General features: G+C 48.2%; 1 protein-coding gene across 2 annotated transcripts in view; it reads left to right on the top strand.

Moving 5' to 3' along the window:
* Positions 1-14,567, top strand: part of cps1 (carbamoyl-phosphate synthase 1, mitochondrial) — a 37,913-nt gene extending 23,346 nt beyond the window's left edge. For both annotated transcript variants that reach the window (XM_035521597.2, XM_035521595.2), the window contains exons 29-38: positions 2,264-2,341; positions 4,290-4,397; positions 4,895-4,984; positions 5,305-5,475; positions 9,119-9,193; positions 9,755-9,853; positions 12,160-12,219; positions 12,582-12,694; positions 13,386-13,515; positions 13,902-14,567. In XM_035521597.2, coding sequence (XP_035377490.1) covers positions 2,264-2,341; positions 4,290-4,397; positions 4,895-4,984; positions 5,305-5,475; positions 9,119-9,193; positions 9,755-9,853; positions 12,160-12,219; positions 12,582-12,694; positions 13,386-13,515; positions 13,902-13,997 — 1,020 coding nt within the window. In that variant the 3' untranslated portion in view covers positions 13,998-14,567. The remainder of the gene's footprint in view (positions 1-2,263; positions 2,342-4,289; positions 4,398-4,894; positions 4,985-5,304; positions 5,476-9,118; positions 9,194-9,754; positions 9,854-12,159; positions 12,220-12,581; positions 12,695-13,385; positions 13,516-13,901) is intronic.
* Positions 14,568-15,217: the final 650 nt, after the last annotated feature.

Below are 15,217 nucleotides of genomic sequence, written 5' to 3'. Positions count from 1 at the left end.
GACACCCAGAATGCTGGACCACATTCAGCCGGAGGGCCTCGATGTAAACTGGGAGAATAGCCAGCTTTTACCATTACAGACGAGTCGGTTTTGTCCTGGCATCTCAGTTCATGTTAGTTTCACTGACCCTGGATTGACCCAGTGTTGTTCTGGACCTAACGGTGCCGTATTTGGCCCCACCACAACTACACAGTTGGCCGTGATGCGGACCCTCCACGTCCAAACACACCCAAATCCAAACGTGCCTGAAAGGTATCCAGCCGTACCCTGTGCACCCCAGACGTGGGCTGGTGCACATGTCTCCCTACTGCCTGAGAGTCCTCTGACCTTGGAGATCGTCTGTGTATTGCCTATCTGGGGTGGCCCACGTCCACGTCCTGGTCCCCTCACACACTTCCTCCTTGCCCAGCAGGGGAGATGTATGCTCGTGTTCTCAGTCTGTGCACAAGCTGTTATGTGAACCACTATGGTGCCACTAGGTTATGTGTGCTGTTGGCTGTTGCACAAAACCTCTGAACATGGGCTCACTCCAAGTGGATCTGTTTGCCTTGTTGGACAGGACCCATTGCCAGCATTGGTTCTCAGAACTGACCCAGGCACAGACGTCCCGGCACGTGATTGATCAAGGGACTCCTGAGGATGGATCGTCCTTTCCTTTTATTGGCCACGGTTTCTTGTTCAGTTGTGTCTGCAATGAGGATTTTCGTGGGAGCTCCTGGTGTGGAGGGGCCTACTTTCCCAGCTGGGAGGCCCTATCTGAGGGGGGCCAGCTCTGGCATCCACACCCTGTGGCCCTCTGTGCATTGAGATTATATTTTGTACCCCTGAGTTTGCCGCTCTGTACGACGGCAGACGACAACTGTGCTTATGTGAGTAGTAGATGGTCGCCAGGGTTCTTGCTCACTCAAGGTAAGTGAGAACAGACTGTTGTGTGACATGAGAAGATGCAGCCTCAGTTATGTTGTATGCGGTCTCACTGCATGGTTGGTTTTGATCTCGGTCTGTAGCCAGCAGAGCAAAGACTTGCCTCCTGTGTAAAAGCCCCTGTGATCATCCACCAGTCGTGTGACTACAGTTACATGCGTAACTAGTGTTTTGCTTGATGGACTTGTCAGTCTCCCTGTCTCTCACCCTTTATCCATATTCGTTAACCCCCTACAAACCACGTCTCTTGTCTTTTTAATTCTTTGTCTTTCTCTCCTGCCCTGTCAGTTCATCAAACCACCATCCTTCCACTGCCTGTGCCTCCCACTGCATGTACCTCCCCACAGCTTCTCCTCCTCCTGCTCCATCCAACACCTCCCCTTCACCTGCTCCTCCCCACTCCTTCTCAGAGTCACTGTCTACAGCCCATATGTGCCAAGCTTCTTGTTTTGATCTCAGATCACCTGCTCCCATTGCTTAATGAATCACAGGTGTTTGGACAGGGAGAACGTCCTAGACTCTCATGCCTTTTCGTCATAGTGGCATTGCAGTGTATTTCGAGGTTTTGGAGAAATGAGAAGTGTGTGTGTGTGTGTGTGTGTGTAATATATATAAAATGAAAAAGAAACTGTTCTAAGGCAGTAAAAAAAGTCAAGCTTGAAATGGTGGCAGGTCTAGCTATGGCTGGGCTCAAGACGAGTACATAAAAAAAACAGTTTAGAATAGAAAAAAGGTGTCTCTCTCTCTCTGTCGCTCACTCACACTCATACACGCGCACGCGCGGACCCATACACAGAGTGTCTGTCTGAGAGACCATTGTCCTCCGTCGAGACGAACATCCATTCTGTGTGTTGCCAAGGCAGATCCTCAAAGAGGCTCGTTCTGATGGATCATGGCTCAAGGCAGGTGTCGAGTGACGAGTCCTTTGCTGAGTCTGACCTCTGACTCGTTGCTATTGGTTGATTCCCATCAAAGGGCTGCATGGGTGCAACATGGCTCCGCCCCTCCATTCTCCCACTGCCTCTCAGCAAATTAGTCCGATGCTGTATACCACACTAAAAGTACCCTGTATTTGGATTTGGAATTTTCATTTTTCTATTTTCTATTTTTATATTCCAGTTCATTAGCCTTTTTGGCTTGTTCTAATTTGTAATCTTGTGCTCGCTAATTATGAAAAACAAGTATTTCGTACTGTAACAATGCCAGTACTGATTGTTTTGCTCCCCTGATTAACGAATTTTCTTTTGTATCTTGTTTTTAATCCAGTTCAGTCTTTTCTCTTATAGCATGACTCCGTCTTCTTGTCCATCTTCACACATTTTGTTCTTCTACACAACAGGAGCATCCGGTGGTCATCACCAAGTTCATCCGCGGCGCCCGAGAGGTGGAAGTGGACGCCGTAGCCAAGGCTGGCAAGGTCAGACCGCACTCACGGTAACGAGTGCCTAAAGCAAAGCTTGTCACGAATGCTGCTTGTTTGTGGCACTCCGGTGATGCACACGGCACTGCTGTACACATCATCAACAAGCGCGTGCTCTCGCGTGCAGGATATGATGCATGAAGCGATGAAAACGGGTTAGGCAGAGGTTTATCTGGCAAAGATAAGAAAAACCCGGATGCATTAAATTGAAATCGGTCAAAAGCTAAATGTGAAACACTTGATTCTGATTGAATTTGTGCTTCCGAATCACAGAGCCACACGAGTGTCTCTTGATTACGAGGCAGATGGAGGTTCTCATCTGTTGTGGGTTACCTTCTGGAACAGGGATGTTATCGCGCCATAATAGCAGCCTTAATGGAAACAAATGTTAGATGCCACGTTAGGAACGCCGTTCTTTTGCTCTCCCAGTCTGGTCCTCTTCAGCTTCTGTCTGTTTTCATTGTCCTTTCATACCACAGACCAGCTCGTCTTGTGCGAACAGCCAGGTTAAATGTTTACGCTGATACGTTGACAATCCATCCCTTGGTCGAGTGCATGCCTAGGTGATAAGTTCATTAGGGGGGTTTGGTTTTTTTAAAAAAAAATAAATAAATAAATTTGTGGAACCAATTCGAAGAGTGGGTTAAGTGGTTATGCATGCAAATCCTGGTTGTGTTTTGGTTTGCAGTTTTCCTGAGTTAAGCTCTCATCACAGTGCATCTGTGCTTTTCCACGGTCTCGGTCTAAACCGTAAGCGCTACTGCTAATGTGGCTGTGGACAGGCGTTTGGGAAACAGTCGTGAAGGCCCCGGGCGTTACAGTAAGGGATGTTGTAATAATCTTGCAAATCTAACAGCGCAGGTGCCAGAAACCACATACAGGCCTCCTTAGAAAAGCCAGTGGAAAAAGCAAAAAGGGGCGATGAAGTCTTTTACTCCTATGGGGAGGTGTTCTGTAGTGCAGGGTTTGCCAGTCTAGTCTTCAGGGACCTACAAACAGTCCACATTAGAAACACTGAATACCTGGCAGACCTTTATTGGGAAATGGTGCAGAGTAAATGGACGTGGGATGAGAGTCTACTGTACAGAGATTATTCAGCTAAGCGCTGGATTTGCGGAAGAAGCAAAACAGATTAGAACTGTGCTCAGATAGGCTGTCAGATCCAATTTATTTGTGTCCCCCCCACTCACATATCTGATCTTTTTCTTCGAACGTCAGTCAATCTCATCTGTTCAGGCCGTTTCAAATCCGATTTGAACCGGGTTTATCGACGTCAGCCGTTTTTGAAAGCGATGGCATGCATGCAAATAGCACGTCTGCCCTCGTGAATGTGGTCAAATAAAGAACAGCACCACGCAACCTTTTTCACAGTGTGATCTCATTGGTGGAGATGGCGAGGTGAGGTTTTGGGAGCCCACCAGCTTGGCTTGGGTTCCACAGTTCACTGATCTGCTGTGTTTTAGGTAAAGGATGCCAAGTGCTTGTGCCTCGGCTGTCTGAAACGTCTCCGAGTTGTGCTGCGAGGTTCAACAGAAGGGCTGTGATGGGTGTGGTTCACCGATGTCACCCCCATTTGGAGTGTCAGTTAGAACACTTGTGTGTTCAGAGGCAATCCGGAGATTTTAATAAGCAAAGAATTGCACAACGCAGCACGGGAACATGGTCACTAATACTCATACTGTAAACGCTGAGAATTTAACCTAATGTTGTTTTAACTTTGCCTCAGAGCGACTCGTATGTAATAGGGGAGGAGTTGGATTTATTTGCTGTCTGGAAGATCCTGTGGTACATTCCAAACTACCTTGTCTCCATCCTTGGGGGGGGCTTGAGAAATATTGTTTTAAAAAGTAACCAGAATGAGTGTTGTCAAATGTTGAATGTTGTCAAAATGTTCCAGTCAAACCTTGGTCAGCTTGGCTGATTGGTGTTCCCGGTGTCCTTCTAGGTGTTGGCCCATGCCGTTACCGAACACGTGGAGGACGCCGGCGTTCACTCGGGAGATGCCACACTTATTCTGCCGACCCAGACCATCAGCCAAGGAGCCCTGGAGAAGGTCTGTCATCCTTTTTGTCTTTTAATGTTGCATTTCACTTCCTTGATGTGATTTTCTCCATGTCAAGTTGTGTAGCACAGACCGATGAGAGTCACGCACTCCGGCGTTTGATCCCGACATACAATCAATATATGTTTATGCGTTCTGTCAGACGGAATCATAACGCAGTAAGAAGCCTGTTTCAGATCGGAAAGTCGTTTATGCTGAGGCAGTAATAACCCGCCCACCCCGTGCTGCGATCAAACAGCTTCCTCCCAAGTCCAGCTCGGTTTGTCATAGGTGTCATATAAAGTTTCTTTTGCATTCCGTTTCCGTAACGTCTGGCTCTCCGTGTTCAGTCCTGATTCGACGAAGGCGCGCGTGTAACCCCGAACGTGATTGATATGATCCCTCTCTCCCATGCATAAGTAAAGGTTTTAAACTTGAGTTATGGTTCACAGGCTTGCGTGTCATTTTACTTTATTCCTTTTTTTTTTTTTCCTGACGGGAATTTTCAGGTGAAGACTGCCACCCGGAAAATTGCGAAGGCATTTGAGATTTCAGGGCCATTTAACACTCAGTTTCTGGTGAAAGGCAACGATGTGATGGTAAGTTATTGGTGCTTGATTCCCTATGAAATATAAGTGTGGACTTTAGAAGTTAAATTGAGTTTTCCATGTCTTGTGGGCCAACCAGCTTCTAAAAGTGGAATTTAATATTCACAGCGATACATTTTTTAAAAAACGAAATTATTAATTAATTAAAGCTGAAAAATAAAAATGTAACCAGCATTTTTAAGCATGGCAGTTGAAACACGCCGAGTAATGGCCGCTGGTCAACTGCTAGGTAACGATTGCGCCATCTCGCCAAGCTTTCCCTTCTCTGGTGAGTGCGGGCTGCGTTTGTAGCGTAATTTTCTGATTGGCAGGTGATCGAGTGTAACCTGCGCGCCTCCCGGTCCTTCCCCTTCGTGTCCAAGACCATCGGTGTGGACTTCATTAATGTGGCCACCAGGGTGATGGTGGGGGAGCCCTTGAACGAGGCCCAGCTTCCCACCCTGGAGAAGCCCATTATCCCTGTGGACTACGTGGGCATCAAGGTAGGGGGTGTGTGGGGATGTGGGTGTGCGCGTGCACACATGCATCAGTGGCTAGAGGTGTGGCTAGATGTGTGGGTGTGGCCATGGGCCGTTTTTGTCCAAGCGTTTTTGCAATCGAGTCTTAAACAGATCGAGTGCTTTTTTTCTTTTGTACTTTTAACCACATTCTTGAGGATTGGCCAAATTAGACCAAATTCTAATATAGCACAAAGTGTAATATAACCCAGCCCAAACGTTTCTGTTCAGTCATCTGACATCCTCTGTGTAAGGAGTCTCATGGTTATTACCTCCACAAAGGGGTAAAGTAATTAATGTTAAACTGAGGTGGATACTGCACGCTTTAATGCAAGATTCATACTCTCCAGACAATTCGGTCTTCAAGCATTTAATTTGTCTTTAAATGACACAGGCATTGAAGGTGGGGGTGACGTGTGTGGGTGTGTGGGTGGGTGTGGGTGTGGGTGTACTTGCTGTACACGTCTCCAGCTAGCTGTTAAATTACCAGGAGTGTTTGAGACATCAGTTCCATCAGTAAGCGTGGAGGCAGTCTTGGATCGGGAGTCTGGGGTGCTTGCATCTTGAGCACGGTCTCTCCTCTCCCAAAGTAATTTCCTCTGTAATTACGGAAGAGTCGAGACACAATGGCAGTGATGAGGAGGCAATCGTGCAGGGATAATCCCTGCCTCCTGCTCCCACCATGCTCCGAGCCTCGAGAAGCCGGTTCGGCCGCCAAGCAGAATATTAAACGTGGGAGCGACTCTCGCAGAGGCCCAGGGAGAGGTCCGGACGGGGGACACGGATGCGGAATCCTGCCCGGCAGCAAGAGAATATGTGGACACTGTAAACGCTCGGTGCTCAGAGGTTCACTCAAAAGACGATTCATTCCAAGAAGATATTACATTTTCATTACAGCTCATCTGTCATCTTCACTGTCCTTCTTTCTCAGTTTCTTTTTATACCTCTCACACATACTCTCTCGCTCTTTTCTCTTACTCTGCCATTTCTACTACCTTAGCTCTCTCTCTTTCTCTCTAAGAAGAAGAACGACGTTTTGTTTCTCTCTCTGCTGAGCTGTCTGAGGTTTGCTTTGGACTTGGGGTATCAGTCATGAGTTATTGGGTTTGGTCAGGATCTGCAGCCTCTGACCTGACATTAGCACCCAGATGGCCAGCTCAGAGTCTCCCCCTACTGGTGGGATCAGAGTTTCTCATCTTTCCCCTTCACGTTAATGGAAACCTCTATCTTTTGTGTAAGTTCCATGGATTTCTGCAGCTAAATCCGGCTCTTATTACAGCCGTTTTCAGGGAAGGCCTGATTCTGTTTCGTGCGCATGCTGACGGCTCCCTCATGCCAAGTGCACCTGCATAACGCTTCACTACGCATCACGCTCATTAGCATATGCCACTACAGCTAGAGGTTTGGGTATAAAGATGCCAGTTTGTGAATGCCTCACACCTCTGCTATGCTCCCAACACCACTCGCCTCTGCTTCTTTCTCTTGCTGTGTTATTCTCGCCGTTTCCTTATGTGTTTGCACGCTGATTGCAGAATGTTTTCATGTAATGTTATAACTGCAAGTGTCCTGCTACATAGTGACACTGAGGTTGATGATTAACCCCCCAAAAAAAGTCTTGTGATGAATTTCTGGCCAGTATAGAATTCTTTATTCACTGTTAGAGCCTGTGAACACCCACGGAACTCATCTGGAACCTCGGATATTGGTCTCATATTGGTCTGATTATTGGTCCGAGTGCTCACAGCACACAGTAAACAATGTGATTTATTGGCCAGCTAATTTGCACATTGCAGGCTTCTGCTAGAGGCCAATAATAGTTAATAAATAATATATATATTGTGTGTGTGTGTGTGTGTGTGTGTGTGTGTGTGTGTGCGTGCTTCCCTGCATATACTGACAGTAACAGAGGCTCCAGACAGCTTCAGGACTCGGGCAATGTTCCGCTCACTCTCCTCTCCAGCTTAGGGGGACAAAGGGAAGGAAAAAAAACCCTCACAGTTGTGGATTTTTTCCGCCTAACGAGTCTCCACTGGATCTTTTCCATTGTTTTTCTAAACAGCACAACAAAAGCAATGAAACTCTGACTGGTATTCCGGGGGAATATGCAACACGGATTCCTTTCTGAGGTCGCGCGAGGGTCGGAATTGTGTGCACGCAGTTTTGGCACCATTTGGAGGAAGCTTTTTTTTTCATTCTTCAAAAAGCTGCATTTATAGGGGGGGGCTCACTGCATCAGAGGGATCCTTTGGCCCAGGCCTCGGACACACCGGATTGAGCTGTCCTGAATGGGAAGCCTGTTGTGACTGGGGGAGAGGCTAACCCGCTCAGGGTTCAGACCCTTCATGAGCAGAGGTTGCAGACCACGTGATCTGCAGCCACCACGGAGCAGGGCTACTCGGAGGGTGTTTGCTTGGTGACACAGAATTGATCTCCACGTTCATTAGGTTTTACCTCCCTGCGTGGAAGTGATTCGTGCTTATGTCGTCTGAAATTAAGGGCACGTCATGAAAACTAAACCGATCGGTCTTTGGAACAATCAGTCTGGGATTGGTCACGCCGAGCGTTCTGACTCCCAGAAGCCCAACACATTGCCTGCAGGGACCTGTTTGATTAATTGTGTACAGTAAACAAACATGGGTGAACTCGCGCTTAGTCATTGTGCCTTTTATTAAATGGGTTGTTAACCCTTGCCTCCTAAGTTCATGTTATAACTATTTATTTCTAGAGCAAAAATAATCTCCCTGGAGACTCCTTTTTACATCCGCCATCATGCCAGATGCCATCAACCAGCTTTGTTTCTGTAGTCAATGCCAATCCGATGCCAGTCCGATGGCTGCATTCATTATCCCACCGAGGCCGTTCATACGGCAGCATGTGTAAACGAGGCTCTTATCCAGAGCTGATTAGCCCATCCAAAGGACACGTGCCCCCTAGTGGCCTTAACGCCGCTCCCCTCTCAGAGCTGATTCCCAGTACAGCGTTCCGCGTGGCGCTCCCGCTGACGTCACAGAAGGCGCCCTCTCTCCTGTATCCCGTGGCGCGCAGTGAAGGGCAGCTGCTTTGAATGGAGAGGTTCGGGAGAGCTTCGCTGCCTGGGAGGTCACGCCAATGACCTCACAGTCAAAACGAGAAATGGATCAGCATCGATATGGAATATTCCGAAGGGCGGATAGAGAGAGTCCTACCTTTTGTTGTTTATGGCTTCCGCTTCTTGAGGGAAAAGCGTCATCTCGGCCTTCCTGTTTATACATCCATGTTGGGATTTTGCTGCCGAAGTGGGAAACATGGATGCGGCTCTTGGGGAGGGCATTCTGTGGCGAATAAAACATCGTGGGGTGTTGTGGAGGTTTGAGCTACCTGCGTGGATGTTCACATCCTCAGCCTGTAGGTGGCAGTGGCACCAAAGATTTCCACTGTTTGATTTGAAGAACTCATTTTGCACAATGGAGGTTTCGACTTAAGTCTTTTAGTCATTTCAATTATCATCCAAATTATCTAATCATTTCTATTTTAAATGTTTGACACAGTGAAAGATCTAACTGAAATATCAGTTTCTTCTCTCTCTCTCTCTCTCTCTCTCTCTCTCTCTCCGACTTCCTCCCGCTCTGTCTTTCTGTCTGTCCCCCAGGCGCCGATGTTTTCCTGGCCGCGTTTGCGAGAGGCCGACCCTGTCCTACGCTGTGAGATGGCCTCCACTGGGGAGGTATGGAGCCATCTTCATCATTCTTTTATCTTGAATCAGTTTAGTGTTCACTGGTCCGTGATGGGGTCTGGGGCTGTGTAGTTACATACGGACAAGAAGGGTTACAGACCGTGTTCCCAGTTTCGTCGCCACTCCTGTGAGACTAGCTGGTTCTTGGTGAAGTTTGCTCCCCTTAGCTTTCACCAGGGGGCACTCAAAGCCACACAGTGCTGTCCACATTTTTCCTCCTCTCCTCTCCAGATCATACCAAACCTGCTGTTTTTATGTTTCCGTGACAACTACCCCGCTTGGCGCCCCTGGCAACAGCTAAACCATAAAACCTCGTCCAGACGACGAACGAGCAGAAGGCATGGCGACCTGCTGCCGTTTGGCGTCGCTGCACGTTTAATTAGCGAATCGTGCCGTTGGCATGCTGACTGCCGCTTCCAAAATAAGGACGGTTTTCCCAGCAGGCCGGTGTTCACGTGTTAGCAGAGTCTGCGGAAGTTGCAGACGAGTCCCTCTCGGTCACATCGCTCCTATTGCTGCTGCTGTTTACAACTTTTGTCCTTCCTTTTGCAGGTGGCTTGCTTTGGACCAAATATCTACTCGGCCTTCCTGAAAGCCTTGCTCTCCACTGGTTTCAAGATCCCGCAGAAGGGAATCCTCTTAGGCATCCAGGTAACCAGTAACAGCACGCCAACACGCCCCCCCATCCCCGTTGGGGTTGACTGCCCAACACCCCTCCATAGAGCTCCTACTGTCTCTCCATCTCTTTCAGCCTCTCCTTCCCTCTCTCTTTCTACATCTGTGTATCTTTTTCGTAAGCCCCTTGAAGCGCAGACGTGGGCTGACAGTAGTTATTCCTCGTGATCGCAGGGCGGCCCTGTGCGTCGTAGTCTTTCAGCGCCAGCGTGACGGAAGGCTTTCATGTTCTCTGGAAGTGCTGGGCACCCAGAAGTCTCGGCACGGCCCACTCGGCCCGGGCCCGCTTCATCCGCTCCGCCCGCGGACCCCCGCGCTCAGAGTCCTCAGCGCCGCCTCCTCCCCTGGGTCACACCTTCAGCTCGTCTTTTGAGAGTGCGCGAGCAGGAGAGAATTAGTAAGACGTTAAAAGAACCCCTCAAAGTGATGGTCACGCCGATATTTATTTATTTGTTTATTTATTTATTTAGTTATTTGTTTGACCCTTTTGTTAATTAACTCATTGCACAAATATTAAACAAGATGTCTGAAGCTTTAACCTCTCAGGTTCACAGTACAACATGATACATCCTCGTTGGGGAGAATGCGAATAGTCTCGGTGCGCAGACCTAGGTTGAAAAACGTAGTCCCTTTGGAACAGATTCGGAGAAGGAGCTGATAAGATTAGAGAAATGAGAAGAGGATGATGGGAAAGTGGTAGGCTGTGGCACACGCAGAACGCACAGAAGCCACTGAGGTTTGTGGCCAGATGAGATGAACAATACAACAGAATGTCTTATTCAGAAAGCACTGGAGGGGAAAGCTAGAATGCATTCCCAGCAACTAATGGAGAGGACGTGGATGGAAAATTTGTTTGACGTGGTTTGGTGATTGACTGATTTTATTGATTTCATCTGTAAAATCAGTGCCAGAATCGGCGCTGGGAAAATCTCTGAGGACATTTTCATATTTGCGGTTTAACCTTTTCTTCCTAGCTGCATGGAGGAGCTATTTTGGTGTTTAGAACCTATATTTAATCAAATTGAAATAATTGATGAAAATCAATATATATAGCAATCAATATATGCTATAAATATATACTATATACACTAGACAGAGACATGGGACTCTGTCATGCTGAAGTGTCTTTGCTTTGATTTAACCCTTCTGATTAGTGCTATACACACAGTGGCCACTGCCCATGTGGAAACACGAAGCCACCGTTGTGCCTCATTACAGATGCAGGCCTTCAGCACTCTCCAAGTCACTTTTAAATTACCAACCGAAGGCGCATTTGAAATGGAACTTTTTTTTTTTACAGTGAAATATTGCAAGCAAAGCAGCGCGGCAGTCTTGCAGCAATTAGCCGTGCACGTCCTGCCCATGAACGTATATAATGTGTCAAATTGAGTAGATAATTAGATCAATTACGGCTGGGAGTGGAACGAAGCACAAACTAAGCAAATCTGGCGATTTAATCACTTCAAGGGAGACTGTCGTGGAGAGATTAAGGCTCATCAGTACAATCTTAAATTAAATTATTGAAACTTAGAATGTAGAAGTTATGTTCGTGCAGATCTAAGCCATGAGTGTATGTGACGTGGTCTACTGTATTATGCATGTCTTGGATATCCCCCACCCCTGCAAACACCCTAAACAGTCTAAACTTAGTGGGGATGTCAATTCTATCACTCTATCAAAGCAAAATATCTTTAGAGTGTAGCTTCTGTAGGCGAGCCGCTCCCTCAGATGGTGAACTGGTGGTTATGTGGCTTGAAGGTTCAAGTGTACGCTGCGTTTGAGAACTTTTTTGTGTTCGCTGTGTGAATGCCCATTGCATTCAGGGCATCCAAATCCCCCAGCCGTTAGCCAGACTCCGCCTACCTCATTGGAGCTCTTTCCTGTCCGTCGCATGCCACTGGAAGCCTCTTTTATTATTATTTAATATTGGCTCCTCTGCACTTTGGCCGGTATCTATGATTTATAGCGGCTCGCAGTACGGAGAGGTGGAATACGTCGTCGGGGTCTCCAAGTCCTTTGGGTGGGACGGCTTGGACGCGTTCTTTTTTTTAATGAAATCTGGGGTACTAACGGTAGTGTGAAATCCCCGTCCGGACCTCCTCCCCCCCCCCCCCCAATCCCCGCGCCCAGCGCCGCTTTTGATGGCTGACTACGTCCCCGTGGTTAACCTGGATACGTCCCTGATGTGGACGTGCCGAGACGTTAAAAAATTTGTCTTTCCATTTGTCTGCAAAAGGCTCTCGCTCAGTGTGTTTATCTCTCTCTCTCTCGTTCTTTCTCAGCATTCGTATAGGCCAGACTTCCTGTCCACTGCCCACCAGCTGAAGGAGGAGGGGTTTAAGGTGAGTGGGGCTTCGGACCTGCAGCTGGCGACGGCTCCTTTCCGCTCGGTTCTGGTGCAGGCTGCTGTGTGCCGTCTTTGTCTAACTAGCCTGCTCTCTCTGCTGCTCCTCCACTCAACGACTGAATGACATTTAATTCTAATTACAAGCCGGTACAACAATTTGGAAACCATTTGCAGTTTATTGGTTGCACATCCCTAATCACCCTTATGAAGCTGCTTCACGAATAGCAAACCAGTTCTTCAGTTCATTTTAGAACAATCCAGTACATTTCACAGACACATGATTTAATATCACCTATAACCAGCGAATACATAAGAAACACAAAATTGTCCAACAGCTCTGTTTGTTTGTTTGTTTAGCTTTATGCTACAGAGGCCACCTCGGTGTGGCTCAATGCGAATGATGTGCCTACGAGCCCAGTGGCGTGGCCCAGTCAGGAGGATGAAGAGGACACCCTACCCAGCATCACCAGGTCAGGACCATCCCAGTCGTCTCCGTAGTCCCACCACGGTTCACTAACGGGTGATGGGGACGCCTTGCTTTGTGTGTATGGTAGTGGTTGATCTCCTCTGCGTAAGTACAGATCTTTGTGCGCGTTCACTGCGTTTCCACCGAACAGCCCTGCCTCCTCTGAGAGCTGAGGGACCTCTGCATCCTTTTCCAGGGTCCTGCACAGGGTTCCCTCTGAGGGCTACTGAGAGAAGCCCGGGAACCCGCCATACTGGCACAAACCCAACTGTCTGTCTGTCACAGCCCATGAGCGGCAGCTCTCAGCCAATACGGAACAGAGGGTGACAGAGGGTCTCACCCACTGTACTGGTCACTCCCTCCCTTTGCAGACACAGGTTCTCGCAGTGTGGTCCACCGGTGTGGCATTCCACACCCAGGGCCCTGGTTTCCATGGTAATTGTTTGAAGGCAGACATCAGCTTGTGTTGAGGCCTGGGTGTGAAATTTAAATTCAGCTGGTTTGCGGTTAAATGTTTTAAGGTCAAGATTTTCCTTGTGTGTCTTGTGTTTACAGGATCAAAATACTAAATGTCAGGTGCTTCTGGACATTTGTTTAACTGGGATAAAATTCTCTCTGGTGCACAGTTACACTGACTGCAGCAGGAGCCAGTGTAATGATGTCGTCTATTTCATTTAATTCTTCTCCGCCCACAGTCTGATCAGAGATGGCCACATTGACCTGGTGGTGAACCTCCCTAACAACAACACAAAGTTTGTCACGGACAACTTCCTCATCCGTCGAATGGCTGTGGACTGCGGCGTACCCCTCATCACAAACTTCCAGGTCGGTCCGCCGTCCTCGTCCTCGCGAGTAGACTAGCTTTGCCGTCCTCTTCCAGTCTGACGTGACCAGTCGTTAGAGGGGCCGGGCCTTAACCGGTGGCCGCCGAGCTAAAGGATCTGCTGTCCTTTTTTGAAAAGGCTGGATTAGCCATTGTTGCATCTGGTTCACGTGTTTGGGCGGGCTTCCCGCCGCGTTCCCAGTCTACTGACCCAGCCCATTGTTCAGCAGACCGAGCCAAACGGGCCCAAGCGCCGTGCCAAACTGAAACAAAACAGAAGTGTGTGAATTTCAGGATGGCAAAACTGGCCTACCCAGGTCCTTTTGTAGTGCGCTCTGTATTCATGTCTGTGTTCCCTTAGCGACGGACTAAACCACTTCTCCCACAGGTGGTGAAGCTGTTCGCCGAGGCCGTCAAGCATTCCAGCGAGCTGGACACCACCAGTCTTTTCCACTACCGTCAGCTGGAGAACGCCCAGAGCTAGGAGCGCCTGGACCCGGCCGGCAGCCTGCAGCCTCTCTGAGCCCCATGGCCCGGAGTGCGCATCCACCCCGGAAGTCTGGGGAATCCCAGTGGGAAGACTCGGCTTTAATCCAAGGAAAGGCCAATCCTTTCTGATAAAAGAACTTTTTTCGATCCGTCTCCCATCTGAACTTGTTGAGTACTGTGTATTCTCATTTTTGCAGATGTATATGAAGAGAAGCTTAGAAGTGTTTATTTAGTGAGTGCTTAAGGAGCGATTTTCATTCTTTAGAAAAGGTCAGTGTGTTTACCATGCTAATATCTCAACACACAATACGATGCAACGTGCGTTCATCCAACACACAAAATCCTTCTAGAATCGTACTAGTTATACTGTAAGTAATACGCACTTGTTTTAAATTGTGCTTTTCATTACCATGCACCAAATTTTTATGCTTCTTTCAAATGACATTTCATTTGCTCCTTTTGTTATGAATTGTCTATCTTTGTTCACGGAACGAGAGTTTAGAGAGCGCTTGTGGGAGATGTAATGGGACACTGAATTAAAAATCCCTTGCCTTAATAAAGCCGAGCACAGTGAGTTAATGGTGTTTTCCTCCCAGATGAATTTAAGGCCGATTGCTATTGTTTATCAATCGCCTAGAACGACACATCGATCAGCGCGGGGGTCCCTCGCCTGTTGCTACCTCGAAACCGACGGTGACTCTAATCGGGCCGTTTAGAGGAGATTTATACCGTTTACTTTGCGTTAACTCGCGGCGCGGGCCAATAAATCAAGCGTGGGGTGTTCTCACGAGCTAAACCGGGCGCGTGAGTCACCGCGTAAGATAATCAAACGCAGGTTTGCGTCTGCGCTCGTGTGGCGCCACAGCGTGCCGGGAGGATCCGCGCGCCGCGTCTCCCGTTTTTTTTGTTTGTTTGTTTTGTCTGCAGCGAGGACACGGATTGGCCTCGTGGGATAACGAGATCGGAATGAACCACGGATCTGGCGCCCAGGCCGAGGTGTCGCGTGCCGGCCGCGAGGGGAGTCATTGCTGCCGCGGGAGTGGAGCTGACCGCAGGTCTCTGCCTCTCCTCCAAGTGTCCCCCTTTTGTCGCGTCTTGTATTAATCCAACTACAATGCGACCTGCAAATTCTAATTATTTCACGCCATAAACTGGTGTGCAAATGCCCTCGATGGTCAAGCAATTTTGCAACGTTAATTGATAAACGTATGCTAT

Source organism: Electrophorus electricus, chromosome 4, assembly GCF_041902795.1.
Source record: "Electrophorus electricus isolate QZ-2024a chromosome 4, ASM4190279v1, whole genome shotgun sequence".
Lineage (NCBI taxonomy): Eukaryota > Metazoa > Chordata > Actinopteri > Gymnotiformes > Gymnotidae > Electrophorus > Electrophorus electricus.
This window is presented reverse-complemented; position numbering and strand designations above follow the sequence as displayed.